Source organism: Miniopterus natalensis, chromosome 17 (genome assembly GCF_054644295.1).
Source record: "Miniopterus natalensis isolate mMinNat1 chromosome 17, mMinNat1.hap1, whole genome shotgun sequence".
NCBI lineage: Eukaryota > Metazoa > Chordata > Mammalia > Chiroptera > Miniopteridae > Miniopterus > Miniopterus natalensis.
This window is the reverse complement of record NC_142097.1, coordinates 11,169,900-11,188,289: the sequence shown is the minus strand read 5'-3', so window position 1 is coordinate 11,188,289 and position 18,390 is coordinate 11,169,900. Positions and strand designations below refer to the sequence as shown.

At 44.3% G+C, this 18,390-nt stretch overlaps 2 protein-coding genes across 2 annotated transcripts; one reads left to right on the top strand and one right to left on the bottom strand.

The window, feature by feature from the left end:
* The first annotated feature begins 4,991 nt into the window (after positions 1 to 4,991).
* Positions 4,992 to 6,885, top strand: ZNF594 (zinc finger protein 594). Its single transcript, XM_016200984.2, is given in 5 exon segments — positions 4,992 to 5,416; positions 5,418 to 5,536; positions 5,539 to 5,823; positions 5,826 to 6,854; positions 6,857 to 6,885. Coding segments are annotated over 5 exon segments (1,872 nt in total). The 5' UTR covers positions 4,992 to 5,006.
* A 9,239-nt stretch (positions 6,886 to 16,124) lies between these two features.
* Positions 16,125 to 17,866, bottom strand: ZFP3 (ZFP3 zinc finger protein). The gene has a single exon (XM_016200986.2). The coding sequence runs from the start codon at positions 17,849 to 17,851 to the stop codon at positions 16,343 to 16,345; it is 1,509 nt and encodes a 502-aa protein (XP_016056472.2). The 5' UTR covers positions 17,852 to 17,866; the 3' UTR covers positions 16,125 to 16,342.
* Between the last annotated feature and the right edge of the window lie 524 nt (positions 17,867 to 18,390).

Sequence of the window (18,390 nt, the reverse complement as noted above, 5' to 3'; positions counted from 1 at the left end):
TGATCTGTGGTGTTAGAAAATGACAGCCCCTTGACCTTCCTCATGCTTGCCCTGTCTCGTCATACTAGTCCTGTTAGACCAATAGATGGCCAAAACTCAGCCTATCTGCAGATCTTCAGACCTGTTCTTCCCATCTTCGAAACCTACTCTTCCTCCCCTGTCCTCTCTCTTCATAAACAGCACCATATCCCACCCACTGCTCAAGTCAGAAAGCTGAAAAGTCGTTCTTGACTTCTTTCTTCCCCCACAGGGGCATGGTTACCGTGTTCTGTTGATTCTAGGCTTTCCCACAGTGGACAGTGCTTACCTGTTGGTCACTGGTCACACTATCTTGTTGTTATCCATTTACACATATGTTTCCCGTGTTAAACTGTAAGTTCCTGGAGAGCAGGGACCATATCTAATGCTCGTTTTTGTGTTCCCAATACCTGGTACAAGGTCTGGAACATAGTGGGTGCTCTGTTAATGTGTGTTAGGTAAACAAATCAATGAATGACTTGAACACTGAGGCCTTTTTGCCAGAAACTGAGTTCCGCTAGACTGGACTGTGCAGGAGGACTCAGCACTGATCAAGCCTTTATATCAGATGCTGTACCCTTCTACTTCAGACATCCTCTGAGGGAAAGATTTCCTTAAATTACTCCTATGGAGCTGGATGAAAACTGGAGCAGTGTGGCCACTTACATCTGAAGAGAGAGCTTTATGGGACTAAGGACTGGGTACTTTGCCATGCCCATGCCATTGATCCCAATGACTCTTATAGAGAGGAGTCCTTTGATCACTGCTCCAAACAATTTATTGTTTCCCCTTTCGAGCCCTCTTAGTACTTTGCATATATCATCTTCACTTTGTTCTAGATCTAAGATGATATTATACTGTGCATTCATCATCCATCAGGATCCAGTGAAGAGACAAAAACAAAACCAGTAATTTAAACGAGGGACATTTAATATAAAGAATGTTTAGCTAGTAAAAAGTAGTTAGCTGCAAGAGTTAAAGAGGACTCCAAGGAATACAGACATGGATAATTCAGCAAGCAGCCTTGCTTCTCGGATTAAGGGAGAGCACACGAGGAAGGAACCAAGAATTTAAAGAGCAGTCCTCAGCCCAAAGCTGAGATTCCGACATTTTTTAAGAGGTCGTGGCTGCCGTAGTGACACATAGCCTGCGGGTGGTGAAGAAACTTGTCAAAGGGCATAGGCCAGAGCTGGTCTGAGGGGCATGGCCTGCCAAATGGCAGAGAACTTCACTGAAGGGTGTAGTCCATAGGAAAGGCCCGCTGGGTGGTGGAAAAACTCATTGGAGGGTGTGGGTGGGCCAGAGCTCGTCCACCACAAGCTATCAAGCCTCCCATCTGTAGAGTTGGTGGCCCCAGCAAAAAACAAAACAGCTCACAGGTATCAGGAAGAGAAAGCCCTTTCTCTTTGCATGGCTTACAGTGTTCCTTCAGCGCCCTCTATTGACAAAGCCAGCTGACAAAGGAGAAATGTTTCAGGGTCCATCCAGTTCCAATACCAAAAGTACGGCAAAGAAGACAAAACGGGCCTGTGTAATACTATCCCATTTTTTAGTACAACAAAACATTGGCAGTGGCTGTCTTTGTCAGGCAGGATCATGGGATTATTGGTGCTTATTATTTTTTGTTTTTTATTTTCCTGTAATAAGCATGTAGTATTTTTAGAATCAACAAAAATGTTATCGAAAAAGTTTTTGTAATTTTAAAAGACTCTTCCTCTAGGAAGGTGGGGATAGGTGGGCAGGTGGGGAGAGATTAACCAAAGAACTTATATGCATAAATGCATAGCCCATGGACACAGACAATAGTATGGGGAAGGCCTGGGAGTAGGGCAGATGCGGTGTGGAGGGGGTCAGTTGGGGGGAGCATCTGTAATACTTTCAACTCTCCTGGATCCTACGTCTATGCTCAACCGCTGAGCCACACTGACCAGGCGTTTTATAATCTTTTTATTGTTTTATAACCTATAATCTATTTTGAAGCCTTATAGCTCTTCTTTGAGTTTTTATTTAAAGAGTGATTTTGTCTGTAATTCTTTGAGATAATGGAAACTCTGCTGATGCTTCTCAGTTCCTCTGGTATTCCTCTTAGATGTATGCTCCTAATCCCTCTGTTATGCATGTTCCTTTCTTTCGTAAAACCACCACCACCACCTATTTTCAAGCACACACAGTTATCTTAATGATTGCTACTCAGCAAAGAATGAAGCAGGCTCACCATTAGAGATTACTATGGGACCCAGTCAGTGTGGCTCAGTGGTTGAGCATCAACCTATGAGCCAGGAGGTCATGGTTCAGTTCCCAGTCAGGGCACATGCCTGGGTTATGGGCTGGATCCCCAGCAGGAGACATGCAGGAGGCAGCCGATCAACGACTCTCTCATCATTAATGTTTCTATCTCTCTCTCCCTCTCCCTTCCTCTCTCTGAAATCAATAAAAATATATTTTTTTAAAAAAGAATACTATGGGAAGAGGCGGAGGGAATTGAACTGGGGCACCTCAAAGCCTTCATGAAGATTTGCTGCCACAAACACCTCATCTAATCTACAGGCATCTCTCTCTCCAGGTTTTGGTTTCTAAGAGATCAACATGGCACAAGATAAAGCCCTTTAGGTCACAAGCTTTTCACAAAACAACTTGAACGTCACCCTGGTTACTTCCTCTTCGCCTTACTTACCCTCTGTCAGTCTTCCTTAGCTAGGAACGAGGGGAGAGATCATAGAAATGAGCTGACAGCATGGTTCCTCCTTTCACAGCTTCTCCCCACCACTCTGATGTGTCAGATATGTTAAACCAGATATCTACAGGGACAGTCCTTCCTTTCTCTGTGACTCCCCTTCCCGCCATGCTCTAGGTCTCTCCACTCAGATCACTGAGTATGCCATTCAGAAATAATCCTTTGGGAGATGTCTGTATATATGGCCCTCTTTTTAAAGATGGAGTTCACCTCATTTGTCATTTTCTTAATTGTTTTCAGTCGGTTTTGAGAAATGCCTTTACCATCTTTTAGTCTGTTTTTGAATTTTGAACAATATATATTGAACAAACCAAAAAAAGCACTTTAAGAGAAAATTATTGCAAAGCTAATTCTTTCCAGTATTTTATTTGAATGTTATTTAAATGAAATCCAGCCTGGATATGGAGGTTTGTGCTAGGGACACTTTACTTAGTGATAATTCTTAGGCTTAAAGGGTAAAGATTAACAATAATAACAGTAGCTGGCACTAACATAGTGCTTTCTATATGCCAAGCATTGTTCTAAATGTTTTACATATATTTATATATATTCTCATAACAACTGTGAAATAAAGACTATTATTATCATCTCCATTTTAGAGTGAGGAAACTGAGGCACAGCGAACCCCAGTGATTTGCCTAAGGTCACATAGTCAGTAAGTGATGGAGCCAGGAATCAAACCCAGGCAGTTGACCCTACAGGCCATTAAGAATCTGTGTTCTTAATCACTATGTTGTGTTGCCCCTTACTCATTGCAAAAAGATAAATGACTAGAGAGTTTATAGTGCCAGGGCCAAAGTGAAATGGCTCTGTCAAGGAGCTCAGAGCCCGGCCGGGCGTGGCTCAGCAGTTGAGCATCGACCTGGGATCCAGGCGATCAGGGTTCGATTCCCAGTCAGGGCACATGCCCGGGTTGCGGGCTCGATCCCCAGTCGGGGGCGTGCAGGAGGCAGCTGATCAATGGCGCTCTCATCATTGATTTTCTCTCTCTCTCCCTCTCCTTTCCTCTCTCTGAAATCAATAAAGATATATTTTTTAAAAAAGGAGCTCATGCCCGGCCGGGCGTGACTCAGCGGTTGAGCATCAACCTAGGATCCAGGCGATTGGGGTTCAGTTCCCGGTCAGCGCACATGCCTGGGTTGCGGGCTCGATCAATGACTCTCATCATTGACGTTTCTGTCTCTCTCCCTCTCCTTTCCTCTCTCTGAAATCAATAAAAAGATATATTAATAAATAAATAAATAAGGAGCTCAGAAATGTGTTTTGTGACTGGGAAAGGTCAGGGATTTGATGATGTAGACACTCAAAAACAGTGAGAGTATCTGCTTCCAGTCACAGGAGGATACAGAGTAGCCACACAGAGGGAGGCAGTTCCACTAGAGTACCAGGAAGAAAAATGCCAAGTCTGAGAAAGGGAGAATTGATTTCTATTAAAATGACAGCTAAACATTTTTATTCTGAGGCATAGTTTCAAATTTGTTTACCTGTCACGGTATGTTGGGAGGGAAGCATAGTGTGCCAGTCATTAATTTCTTGTCTCAACTCCAAATCTTCCCTGCTTTGCTTTGCTTGTGTTACTGGATCCGAACCATTTCTCCTTTACCAGCTGGCACAAGATGTAGATGTTTACCAATAGGGATGCTGGAGGGAAATGCAAGGCCACTGAAAAAGAAAGGGCCCTGGCTGGTGTGGCTTGATGGGTTGGAGAATGGTCCAGTATACCAAGATGTGGCGGTTCGATTCCCGTTCAGGGTGCATACCTGGGTTGCTGGTTTGAGCCTTGGTTATGGTGCATTGGGAGACAACTGATTGATGTTTCTCTCTCACATCGATGTTTCTCTCTCCCCCTTCCTGTCTCTGAAAAAAACAATTAAAAAAAGTAACTTCTCTTCCTGATGCTGTTGTGCTTTTTTATTAACATTGGACCCAGCAAGTTTCTACCCCATCAAATATGCCACTTCCTGAGAACCAGCTCCAGACTGCCCTCTTCCTCCAGTGAATTTTCCCACCACCCCACAGACCACTCCCACGTACCAGCTCCAGCCTGCACTGCACAAATTTCTTCTCTACCATTAGGGTGTGTGTTCCTGGGTAGCCACAGCCTCTCTAAAAAGGTTGGAACCTCAGCCCCAGTGGTGAAGAGTCCTCTAGCTTTTTTGTTCCTGCCTCTTGAACTTTCCAGCATAGAGAGAGGTGATTTTGGGAATTATAGGATGTCCTACTTATCGTTTCAGATTCTGAGACCAGGAACAAGATGAAGGAATGGAAGGCAAAGATTAAAATTTCTGAAGAAAAAGATTCAGCGAGGGCTGTATCAAGAAAATCCCAAGGACAGTTCTCCCAAGAATGTAGGTTAGTTGAAACCAGTGAGCCTGAGGACAGGTCATTGAGGCACTGGGTAAGCCCCTTAGAGGATGCAGTGAGACAGACCCCTTCCCAGGAGAGAGGTATCAAGGAAGTGAATCTCATCCCCAAGAAAGCCATTGCAGAAGAAAGGGGCCATGGACGTAATGAAGGAGGGAAAATACTTTCTGCCAGAGAAAGATCTCACAGATACGAGGTCTGTGGGCAGAGCTTCAAACAGAAGTCGGAAGTAACTGAGCATAAGAAAAGTGATAATATCAAGAAAACCTATGAATGTAAGGAATGTGGAAAAACTTTTAACTAATAATTCTCTGATTATACATCAGAGAATTCATACAAGAAAAAAATCATATGTATGTAATGAATGTGGGAAAGACTTTAATCAAAGTTCAAATCTTATTATACAGAGAATTCATACAGGAAACCTTATATAAGTTGCAAATGTGGGAAAGACTTCGATCAGAGCTCTAATCTGCTTAGACATAAGAGAATTCACAGCGGTGAGAATCCCTATGAATGTAAAGAGTGTGGGAAGGCCTTCAGGGGAAGCTCAAACCTTGTCCTACACCAGAGAATTCATAGTGGAGGGAAGCCATATATATGTAATGCATGAGGGAAGGCCTTCAGTCAAAGCTCAGATCTTATAATATATCACAGAATTCACACAGGAGAGAAACCCTATGAATATTATGAATGTAGACAAACCTTCAAAGTTCACACCTTGTCATACATCAGCGAATTCATACTGGAGAGAAACCCTTCAAGTGTAATGAATGTGAAAAGGCCTTCTGGCAGCGTTCATGCCTCACTGAACACCAGAGACTCCATAGTGGGGAGAAACCCCATGAATGTTGTGAATATGGGAAATCCTTCAGTGGGCGCACAGCTTTCCTTAAACACCAGAGCCTGCATACTGGAAAGGAACTTGGGTGTGAAAAAGCCTGCACTTCTGGCTTGCACCTTATCAAACAACAGAGAATTCATAGGGAAGAAAAACCTTATGAATGTACTGAGTGTGGGAAAACTTTCCGGGGAAGTTCAGATCTAATTCGGCATTGGATAATTCATACTGGAGAGAAACCCTATCAGTGCAAAGAATGTGGGAAAGCCTTCCGGCAGTGTTCACTCCTCATTCAACATCAGAGAATCCACAGTGGTGAGAAACCCCATGGATGTAGGGAATGTGGAAAACCCTTCACCTGGCGCACAGCTTTTCTCAAACATCAGAGACTTCATACTGGAGAGAAACTTGAAGAAGGTAAGACAACATTCAGCAAGGATGAGTTGTTTAGAGACGAGCATAGAATTCACCAAGAAGAGAAAGTTTATCAGTGTAATCAGTGTGGTAGAACTTTCCGAGGCAGCTTAGACCTCATCACTCATCATTTAACTCATATGGGAGGGAAACCATATGAATGTAAAGAATGTGGGAGAACTTTCAATCAGAGCTCAGACCTTATGAGACATCATAGAATTCATAGTGGAGAAAAACCTTATGTCCGCAATAAATGTGGGAAATCTTTTAGGGGGAGCTCAGATCTTATTAAACACCATCGTGTTCATACTGGAGAGAAACCCTATGAGTGCTTCAAATATGGGAAGGCCTTCAGTCAGAACTCACACATTAGTCACCAGAGACTTCACACTGGAGAGAAACCCTTTGAATGTTGCAGCTGTGGGAAGGCCTTCAGTGGGCGCACAGCTCTTCTTAAACATCAGAAACTTCATGCTGGAAAGGAATCGGGGAGTGTGAGAGAGTCTTCAAATAGGATTTATTTTAATAGGTAACAGAAACCTAATGAATGTAGGAAAAGCCTGGTGGAGACCACATCTCATTGCACTACAGAGGATTTTTATTAATGAAAACCATTTGAAAAAAGAGTCCTACTGGATGGAAAACATATAAGTGTAATCAGGTGGAAAGCTCTTAGACATAATAGCCTTTTTTCTGCCTCAGAATTGACACCAGAGTTTGGTCCCCAGGATATAATTACTTGAGAATGTTTTAGGCAACTTCTGTTGTTACTAAAATCATTAGAAATCACTTCGGCAACAGCCTCAGAACTAAATTCTTCGTGAAAGGAGCCATTTCAATTTTGACTACCTAGTCCAGTGGCAAGTATAAATCTGTTCTAAGTACTTTAGGGTGATCAAATCTTTCTCTGGAAAGAGACAGGCCTTTAGGTATGTGTTTTACACACACTCCCTTTTTTCTTCTATATAAAAATATGTGTATGCATATGTGAAATGCTAGAGTGAACCACTAATTGAGAGGAAACAAAAAATAGAAGTGACTTGACAACGGGATTACTGAAGGCCGGGACATAAGAGCTGAGGAGTTTCCCCAGAGAAACAATAATGACTACTGTTCATATCAGGAAATGAAAGAGCAAGGGATAGGAGAACAGCAGGTTTGGGGACTAGGGTAAGACTGAGTGCCAGGGTGGAGTGTTCAGGTGACAGGAGTTGGTGGGAATTAGAAGCATCTGCTATGGAAGGTCAGGAGATTATAGGGAGAGTGATTTTGTCTTGAACTGGACTTTATAATTGGGCACAGCTTACTTGAGAATTGGGGAATCTAAGAACTCTGAAGAGAGGTCATCATTTAAGCTTCCAACTAATTTGGTAATTAGGCCCTGCCTATCTGTGCAGTCAAACTCAGTCCTCAAATATTTCTTGTGCTCTGAACTACTGGCAGATTGTATATGAAGAAAGCTACTGAAACGCATTGTGAGAGAAGCTTGTGAGACCATGGAAGGGATCAGTGGTTCTCAGTTGGGATGATTTTGCCTCCAGGGGACATTTGGCAATGTCCAGAGACATTTGGCTGTCACAACTGGGAAGAAAATATTGGCAACTAAAGACCAAGGATGTTGCTAAACCCTTAAAATACATAGCCCCACCCCACCCCCAACAAAGAATTATCTGGCCCAAGTGTCAGTAGTGCCATGCTTGAGAAACCCTGCCCATAGATATTTAGAACACCAGTCACCTGGGGCTGTTTAAGCAAGGATTTCAGTGCAATGTGGGTGGTGACAGAGCATCCCCAGGGGAATCCAGAGTCTGATAGAAACCTTTAATTTGATTAACTGTTTTAGGAGACAGTCTGGTGTCTGTCACACAGACATTGGTTTGAATCCCAGTACAACATTCTGGCTTCAGGACTGGAGCAAATTATGTAAACCCTCTGATATTTATTTCCCTTATTAATAAAATGGTGATAAAATAATCCACCTTGTGGAGTAATTGTGAGGTTTAAACGAGAAAACTGAAATTTACTGTTGCCACATAGAAGGTCATCTAGAGCTCTAATCATTTTAAAACAAGAGAAGTATTTACAAGCAAAATATAAGATGTATAATGATACAGTGTTGTCTTGTGACTGGTATGAAGAATATGACCTGTTAAAGTTCAAAGCACTGGGGGCTGTGGTGTCCCAAGAAGGGCATCCTGAACAGCAGTGGGATGTCTTGATGTGGAGAAACCATTTGCACCATCCCTGAAAGCTGCCAGCTTGTGGACGGTGGTACAGAAGCCTGCTTACCCCAGTCACCTGCGCAAATGTTAAAGCCCTTTACTGACCGCACATAAACCAATAATCTTTTTACATGAGAATAACTTTAAATATATTTGGGAAGCAAAAGGAATCTAGTGATACATTGGATTAAAAATTAAAGATACTTAACATTTTTGAGTTATCCCAGATTCTAACCAATCAAAACCTTTAGCTGGGACATTTTAGCTTGCATTCATTCATTTATTTATTTATTTAGTAAAAGAAATGAATTAGGAATTTATTCTAATAAACCCATCTCTATGTCCTTCACCTGTATGTACAGTGAGAGTGATGTTTATAGGGCTAAGCAGGATATTGAAAGGGACTTGAAGGTAGTTTCATGCAGTGGTTTCTAACTTTCTAAACACCAGGCCCTCCTTTTTTACTCTCCTGTGCTGTATTTTAAATTTTTCTGCTTACCAAACTGTGTTTATTAAGGAATTAGTTCCTTTTGTTATTCAAATACATGTAGTATAACCACCAGTCATGCTTCTGATTGGCATAACATAACATAACCTGACCTAGGTATTAAAATTCCAGCCCAAAGCAAATTACTTAACATTTTCATTAGTCTTTTTATCCCTTTTGTGAGCAAATATATAATTTGCTTTGGGCTTTTAAAAATTATCTATTGCTTGAAGACCTCAGATTGGAACTAACCTTTTCATTTTATCCCTGATAGAGGCTGTACTATATTGAATACATCAGACTTTTAAAAGAAGGGGGAGCCCGGCCGGGCATGGCTCAGCAGTTGAGCGTCGACCTAGGATCCAGGCGATTGGGGTTCGATTCCCGGTCAGGGCACATGCCTGGGTTGCGGGCTCGATCAGTGACTTTCTCATCATTGATGTTTCTGTCTCTCTCTCCCTCTCATTTCCTCTCCCTGAAATCAATAAAGATATATTTAAAAAAATAAAAAAATTTAAAAAAATAAAAGAAGGGGGAAATTTTTGTTACAGTATGGAAATGCTTTCAACTGTGAATGTTGAAATAAAAGAAATGCAAGAAATAATTGTTGAGTGCCTAATATATCTGCCAAGGGCCACAGTTTGATAGGGCTAGAGAAAGACAGTTCTTCTAGGAGCCAACAATCCAGTGGAGGCTAAGTGAGGACAAGAGAGTTCTTCTTCAGTTAAGTAAACAATTTATGAAAAGATCCACCCAAAACTTTAATGGAATTCGACGTATTCATGTCCAATTTGTAAACTTGAATTCCACAGGATAAGACCTACCTGTCAGGGAGCCGCCTGCACTGGCACTTTGAGAAAAGAGCCTAACGGATAAAAGCTTGCCTTTGTGAGACCTTGAGTAGCTAAAGGCCTAAACTCCAGGACCAAAGCTGAGGAATTATCAAATCTTTCTGAGGAACAGGTATGACTGGAATGTGGATTGAGAGGTTTCTTCATACAAATATTTCATAGGAAACAAGACTGTTACTGCCACCTTGGGGAGATTGCATGTGAGTATAGCAGAGGAAGGGAATGTTCCCAATAACCTGCTGACTTAGTCCATTTTTCTTTTTTGATGCCCTTACTTTGAGGCCACCATCATCATCTCTTGCTTGTGTTATCACCACAGCCTCCTAATATGTCTCCTGCTTCCATTTTTCTACAGAGCAGTCTGAATGTCCTTTCTTTAGAACAAATCTGATGGTGCCACCCATCCTTAAACTTCTGCAGTGCTTTCCCATTAACCTGAGCCTGAAGCCCAGTCCTTAAAGTGACCGCGTGTTCTGCTCTGGCCCCATCTGTCCACTCATTTAGTAAATATTTATTGAGCTTCTAATGTGTCAGGCACTGAGGGGTACAAAGAGGGGTGAGCAGAAATGGACAACAGTCTCTGCCCTGGTGGAGCAGAGGTGAGGTCAGTGAGACTCATAAGTAAAATGACTCATAAGGAAAAGACTCCAAAGTAAAAGGAGAGGCGGGATAGGCAGTGGGGAGTCTGACCTAGCTGGGGGAGGGCTTTCTGCAAAGTGCTTACCTTTCTAAATCCAGCATTTACCTCTGAACCATCTGCCCAGGCCCTGCCCCCTTACCCTGTGGCCTTTCCACAAGCGAGTCCCTCTGCCAGGAATCCCCTCCCTCCTACCTAGGCTTTCCTTAGGGTTCCTGTGTGCTGCGGACCGTGACCAGGCCTCAACTCCAACTTTCTCTTGCATTCTTTGCCTTGGTCTTAGTTGGTGAGTGCTACTGTTTTCTAAACAGGACACTAAGGACAGGAAGGCAAAGTAATTTGCCCAGGGAGCCAAAACTAGTGAGCGAAGAAACGGGGGTTCAAATCCAGACCCGTGCCTCCAGAGCCCACTTCCCCAGGCGCCTCCCTCACCCGCCTCGCCCGCAGCACCCAGCGGGGGTTAAGCGCTCGCACGGCTCCCACAGGCCGCAGCCATCACAGCGCTTGTCCCTGCGTTAGACTGAGCTCTTCCTGGGAGGGGCTGGGTCTTTCTGGTCTTTCCAGGTTCAGTGACCCCAGGTAGAAGGAGCCACGCCTCAGCCACACGGACAGGTGCCCCCCGCTGGGACGAGGGCAGGACCCCACCCGGTGGGCTTTCCGAGTGTTACCCTGGGAGGCTGCGGGGCGGGAGGTGCAGGCCGCGAGCTTTCAGCGCGCTGGTTCCAGGACTGGACAGCGGCCGCAGCTCCAGGGGAAGCGCTGAGCGAAGGGGCCAGTGGGGGCCGCCTGGCGTCGAGATGCCGCCGCGGTCGCGCGCGCCCAGGCTCTGCCCTTCCGGCTCCACCTGTCTGCGCAGCCCCCAGGGCCCTGCCCAGCAGTCCCACCCCTTGGGCTCCCGCTCGCCGGCCTCGCCCCAGCCTTGAGGCCCTCCCGGCGGCAGGATGGCCCTCCCTGGCCTAGCGCAGGTGCTGCCAGCCCCGTGCCCGAGGCGGTGCGCGTGCGGCTGGCACTGCGCCACCTGTCCCCGCACGAGGCGGTCTCTGCCGGACCCAGGACAGCGGGGAGGGGGGCACGGGGCTCGCTGGGTAACGAGCTTCCTCAGTGACCGGAAAGGTGGATTCAGGGGGACCTCTGGAACTTCGCACAGTGAAAATACTTCTGGGTTGGATGAGTGTCAGGGCGGTGGCTTCTCGGATTTTGAGCAGGCACCACAGACTAACTGGCCCACCGCCTCCTGGCCCTCAAGTCCTGCTCCTGGCCATACAAGGTCGCACACAAAAGGGGGTGGGGGGCTCCCGGCTTCCTAAAGCAGCCACAGCCCCTCTCTGGGTGGGGCTCCTACCTCTTAGTCCGGAAGGCTGAGGGGCGGCCGAGCGCACTTGGTGACTCCTTGGAGATTTGGCGGGTGCTGGCCAACTTGAGCGCACCAGGTGAAAACACTGCCTGCAAAACGTGTTACACAAGTAAATAAAAAATGACTGAATCAGTGCTCTGGCCCGCAGTGCTGCTCAAGACAGTGGAGTTGCGGCCGAGTCCCGCGCAACGCCCCAGGCTGGAGACTGGACGCGCGAGGGGCGGCCGAGCGGTGGGGAGGGACCTCCGCCTGACCGGTTGGCCGCCGCTCCCCAGCCCTCACGTGCTCCCGCCCTCCTTCCGCGCAGCCTGCCCCGCCCCGAGGGCAGGGGAGAGGCGGCGACCCCCTGCTGGACCGGAGAGCCGAGCCTTCTCGGGCTCCGCGGCGCCGACCGCTGCCAGATTGCTCAAGAGCCACCAGCCTCAGCGCTCGGCCCGCGCCGGGCAGGCCCTGTCGCGTAGCAGCTGCTCAGCGAGTGGCTGATGAATGTGCACCCGCCCGTTACTGAGGCTCCCTCCCTCGGGCTCACCAGAGTCCTCCTCGCCCCAGTCCCCTGGATTTTACCAGAGGTCCCAGCTCCCGTCCACTTTCAGGGTCTCACCCAAGCAGGTCGCCCAAAAGCTGATGGATGTAGCGAGGGGAAGGTTTTGCGGGTGACTTGGTCATTTTTGTTCGTTTAAGATAAAACTTTGCTTTTAGGAACTTGTGAAGGACTACAGGGGTTCAAGGACGGGTTTCAGATGGTCCATGAATTCTCTGAAACCACGTGCACATTTTATAGGCAGAGCTTACCCAGAGTTTCAAGAATCCCTGACCTAACAACCTTAGGGGCCTGTCTCAGACCAGGAGGCACTTAAAACATATTTTTAAAAAATGGGTCTTAGCCAATAACAACAATAATAAACACCAGCCCAGAAATCTCAGTAATAAGGTGATTTTTAAAAAACTGTGCCCTCCAAATGATCAGAATCTTACATTGTCAGTCATGAAAAACCACACACACACACACAGGTAACACTTGTCCCATTATGAAAGACAAAGGATCCCACAAGCAGAGCAGAGATCAAGGGCGGAGTAAACAGCTTATGCAAAACCAGACGCTAACAGAGCACAAGAGGTTGGGTGACACAGGATAGGGGCTGGTATACAAAATCATATTAAGACCATAATGAAACAATGTACTTTGGAATAATAAACATTTGAAAAGTACCAAATCAGTAAAATTGTAAAAAAAAATACTTATCCAAAGTTAGCGTATCAGTAAAACTGTTTGATTAGAGGGGGAAAACATACATGAACATAGCTGCAAAAATTCTGACAGGCACTTCTGGGTATTTAGGCAGGCCTTTGTGATTGAGAGACCTGGGCTTTTTAATGGATCTAAAATTAAGAAAATTCATATTTTTCTCTTCTTCAACAGAATCCTACTTGCACAAAATAGTGACTACCAGCCCAAATTATGGCAGATTTTGACTTCCAAGTAAATCGAGAGGGAGGGAGACAAACAAGGAGAGAAAAATCTTCTGGAGGTAACAGCGTAAGGTGGACAAGGCAGGGAATGAAGTTACGGGTTGTGTGTACAGTGTATGTAACAAGGTGGAAATAATTTCATTCACCAGAATACCTCTGGTTGGAAGATTCTTCTTGAAATGAAATGTGAGACCTACCTCCCTTATGAATATGCTCAAGTACAAACAAGTTGGTCACTAAATTGCCTTCTAATAAATATCCCAATGAGTGGATTAACTGAAGAATCTTTTCTTTTGCTGAGCAGTGGGTTTAAGATGGTAATTGAGCTGGGACAGGGATTGAATGGGGGGGGGTGCTAAGGAGCTAAGGTGACTGAGCCCTGAGGAGGAAAAACTTCAGTGGCAGTTTGGCCAAAGGACTTCTGAGAACAAAATGTCTGATAGGATGTGAACCCACTTCTCTCTTACACAACAGCATCTTTGGAAAGTCCATATTACTCATAGATGTGTTTGTGTGAGGGGATTCTTTGGGGGTAGCTTGCAATGCCAGGATCTAAATCAAGGACTGGTAAGGGGTGAGTGTGAAAAGAGGCAAACACAGACGTCAGAAGTTAAAGGGCTAGGTGTCATGCGGTTTCATGTGAAGAAGATATGGTCTGGGTATAATTCAGTTTGAGCTTGAGATAGCACTGCACTTGTCATCACCCTACAGAAAGAGGTAAGTCAAAGAACTTCTGCTAAGAGTTTGAGGGCTAGGGGTAGTACCTGAAAGGATGTGAAAACTGTGAAATCAACTGTTTATTTGTACAGCCCTTTTCTCAAGCCAAGGGCATGAACCCAGGAGGTCATATATTGGGGTATAGAATAAACCCACTTGGGTTTTGGCTGTGATCAGTTATTTTCCCAAGCACATGATGTAAATCCATTATATTCAAATCCATGTAGAATAGTATAAAATGTGCAAATGATTTCAAATAAGGCAGTAATGAATCTACCTAGCCACAGCACAGCACAGTGGTTAAGAGCACAGACGAGGATTGGAGTTTTGGCTCTTACTAGCTGTGTGATCATGGGCAAGTTACTTAACATCGCTCCAGCTCCCCCCCTTTTTAAAAATATGTCTTTACTGGTTTCAGAGAGGAAGAGGGAGAGAGATAGAAACATCGATGACAACAGAGTCAGTGATAAGCTGCCTTCTGCGTGGCCCCTACTGGGGATAGAGCCCACAACCTGGGCACGTGCCCTGACCAGGAATCAAGCCGCAATCTCCTGGATCCTAGGTCGATGCTCAAACACTGAGCCATGCCGGCCAGGCTGACCCTCATCTTTTAAATTGGGATAGAAGTACCCACATCGATGGCTGTGCAACTGTAAATCAACTAAAAAGCATTCATTTAAGACAGGTGAATTTTACGTATACTTTGTTGTGAATTTTATGTATACTCAACAAAGTATACATAAAATTCACCTGTATACTGTACAAAGTATACTCAACAAAGCTGTTTTTAAAAAGAGTACCTAGATCATAGATATGCTGTGAAAATATAAGTGTAAACTGTTTGGCACTGTGCCTGGCACAGAGTAAACACTCAATAAATACTAGTGATTAGTATGAGTGTAATAAAAAAAAATTTTAAATAGAACACTTAAGATATATAAAGTTAGATTTTAAAAAGAATCAAAGAACTATTGGGTTGGTTGAAACTTCAGAGATCATTTAGTTCAACTCCCCTCATTTTACAGATGAAAAAATTAGGGACCAGCAGGTGAAGTGCCTTATTCAAGGTCTAGCTCTAAAACCAGGCCCTCAGCCTGCTGAATCCCCATTAGTGCAATTCCCCCTCCCACCCACTGTCTCAGAAACATGGACACATGAAAAATTGAGGACGCGTTTCCTCAAAGAAGAAAAAACACAAAGGAGAACACACAAAACTCATGTAGAGATGCTGAAGAAAGAGAATTCCAAGGCCAAGGGCAAACTGAGAGGAGGCCATCACATCCTGGCCTATCAGTTCAGTGGGGTCTTCAGATCATGAGAGCATTAAGTGCTTTGGCAAGGAGACCCTGCTCAATCAGGTGAACTGGCTCATCACTGCAGCCAGGTGCCTAGTGATAGTGAAGCTGCAGTCCTCTCTGCTACCTCCTGACACAGATCTGTCAGCAGCAGCAATAGCCAGGGCCAAAAGTGAATGCAGCAGAGTTCTTGAGAGCAGACAGTCCGAGCAGCCCAAAGTGTGAAATAGCTGCTAAACAGCCGCTTTGCCCATGCTGAGTAGTCTGGCCTCACGTTTATCATCCCCTGGCCTTGCTCATCAGCCCTTCTGGATCCTAAGGACCTTTACTTATGATTCTATAAATTGCCTGTCCATTTCCTCCATCATGGAACCCTCTTCCAGCAGGAGATATGAAATGACCCAAAGATTTCCATTTCATTAGTGCTGCCATCTTCTATGGGAACTTGATAGCATGTTTGAAAGATTTTGAAGCTAATAAAACCTTATAAATTATTCCAGTGCTAAACGTTGGACAAGAGAATTAAGTGTGTCTTCTAGACCACAACTTTCCAACATTTTAGGGGACAATGTCCAATGAGTTGACTCTCATTCTCAGGAAGTGGTGGATCACATTCCTCCGGTTTTCCTAAAGAGTAACAATTTAGGCTAGATGGCTGGTATGTAGACCCTAATGGAAAGTGACACACTAGGAGGAAGGGACAGAAAAAGGGACAGAGGATTATTAAGGCCTGAAACACCTTTTATGATTTAACTCAGTACATTGAAACTTCTCAGTGAATAATTCTTAAAAGTGCCTCATTCTATTTGACCAACTGTTTAAATTAAAACTAGTAGGACAGAGGTTCTGTCCATTCATTTGATCTGAGAACTTGGGGTGTAGGTTATGAATTAAGTCTGAATTCAGCTTTCCCACAGAAAACGTTCCTATTTTGCAAATCATTCCATGCAATGAACACTTTGATGTCGGAGGAGGTGAGAGCTCCGACTAAAGGTCTTCTGACATTCTTGGCACTCGTAAGGCTTCTCTCCGGTGTGAATTCTCTGATGTATGATAAGTTGAGAATGTTGGCTGAATGTTTTCTCACACTCATTACATTCATAAGGTTTCTCTCCAATGTGAATTTTCTGGTGGAGAAGAAGCTCAGAGTTATCCCAGAAAGTTCTTGCACATTCATTACACTGATGAGGTTTCTCTCCGGTATGAATTCTCTGGTGGACGATAAGGTGGGAGGTCCGCCTAAAAGCCTTTCCACACTCAAAGCATTCATAGGGTTTCTCTCCAGTGTGAATTCTCTCATGTCTAAGTAGTTCTGAGTTCCCCCTAAAGGCCTTCCCACATTCCTTACATACATAGGGCTTCTCACCAGTATGAATTCTAATATGTCTAATAATCTCTGAGTTCTGGCCAAAAGTTTTTCCACATTCATTACATTCATATGGTTTGTCCCCTGTATGAATTCTCTGATGCCGGATAAGCTCAGAACTCTGACCAAAGCCTTTTCCACATTCGTTACACAGATATGGTTTTTCCCCAGTATGAATTTTCTGGTGTCTAATAAGGCCTGAGCTATGCTTGAAGGCTTTGCCACATTCACTGCACTCATGATATCTTTCTTCAGTATGAATCCTCTGATGCTGAATAAGCTGCGAGCTAACCCTAAAGGTCTTCCCACATTCATTACATTCGTATGGTTTCTCTCCAGTGTGGATTCTCTGGTGTAGAATAAGGGCTGAATTCTGACTAAAGGCTTTACCACATTCTTCACATTTGTATGGTCTCTCTCCAGTATGAATTCTATGATGGTGGATGAGATGTGAACTCTGAATGAAGGCTTTTCCACATTCATTACAAGCAAAAGGTTTCTCTCCAGCATGAATTCTCAAGTGTCTGCGGAGGCTTGAGTTAGTTCCAAATGTTTTTCCACATTCTTTGCATTCAAAAGGTTTCTCTCCACTATGAACTCTCATATGCTGGATAAGATGTGAATTCTGATTAAAGGCTTTCCCACATTCTTTACATGTATGAGGCTTTTCTCCCACACAACTTCTCTGTGTTCTGTTAGGTTCCAAATTCTCTATGAAGTTTTGGCCAGGGGTAGCAAATGTACTAACTGCCTCTGCTGTGATATCTCCCTGATGTGTAATCAGGTTTGGGCTGGGATTGCAGACTCTTTCATTCTCATTCTCCTGGTCTGTTTCACTTGAGGGTGATTTCTTAAAGATAATCAACCCTGATGCAAAGTCTCTCTCCTGAGGAGACATCTGCTCCATAATCTCGTCTGTGGACCCTCCTGAATGCCCCTCCAACAAGTCTTGTTCACATGCTGCTCCAAACTCATGACTCTCGTAAACTACCTTTGGAAGTTTTTCTAATACTGCTCCATGTGGCTCAGATTCTTCAGAAATTTCTTCCTTGGGAATTATCTCCTTGTTCTCACTCCCCATCTCACAATCTGAAATGAGAGAGAGTAAGCATGTGAAGTCGCTATATCACATCTAAATGAAGCTAATGCGAGAAGAGTATGGACCTTTGACATTGCTCTGACAGCACCCAAAAACAGTCTTAGTGAAAATTACAGAATGCTGTTGAAGAGAAGATATTTAGAATTATGGTGGACATACTAAACAAAGAGCATATACTGACTGCAAACAGTGAGAGATATTATCAGAGGAAGAGAGTTAAGGAGAGAAACAGGAAGTAGATGGTAAGGAGATGCTGATTAAAAAAATCCATATTTAGAGTGAGTTGGAGCAGAACCTGAGGTTTGGTAAGAAAAACATTTACAAAAAATGGTAGCCATATTAATACACGGTATATGGAAAAGGCTGAGAGAAGGGGCAAAAAATGATTAACACAAACAACTTTGGATTTATAGAAAAAGTAACCAAAAAATGAGGAACAAGAGGAACTTTTCTGAGCCCAGTCCTGTGGTACTCACCAGCTCTCCAGAACACAGGATTGTGTATGTACCCATTCAAAAGCT

Coding starts and splice junctions, on each gene's coding strand:
- ZFP3 (XM_016200986.2), bottom strand. CDS start 17,851: ATGGGGAGTGAGAACAAGGAGATAATTCCCAAGGAAGAAATTTCTGAA.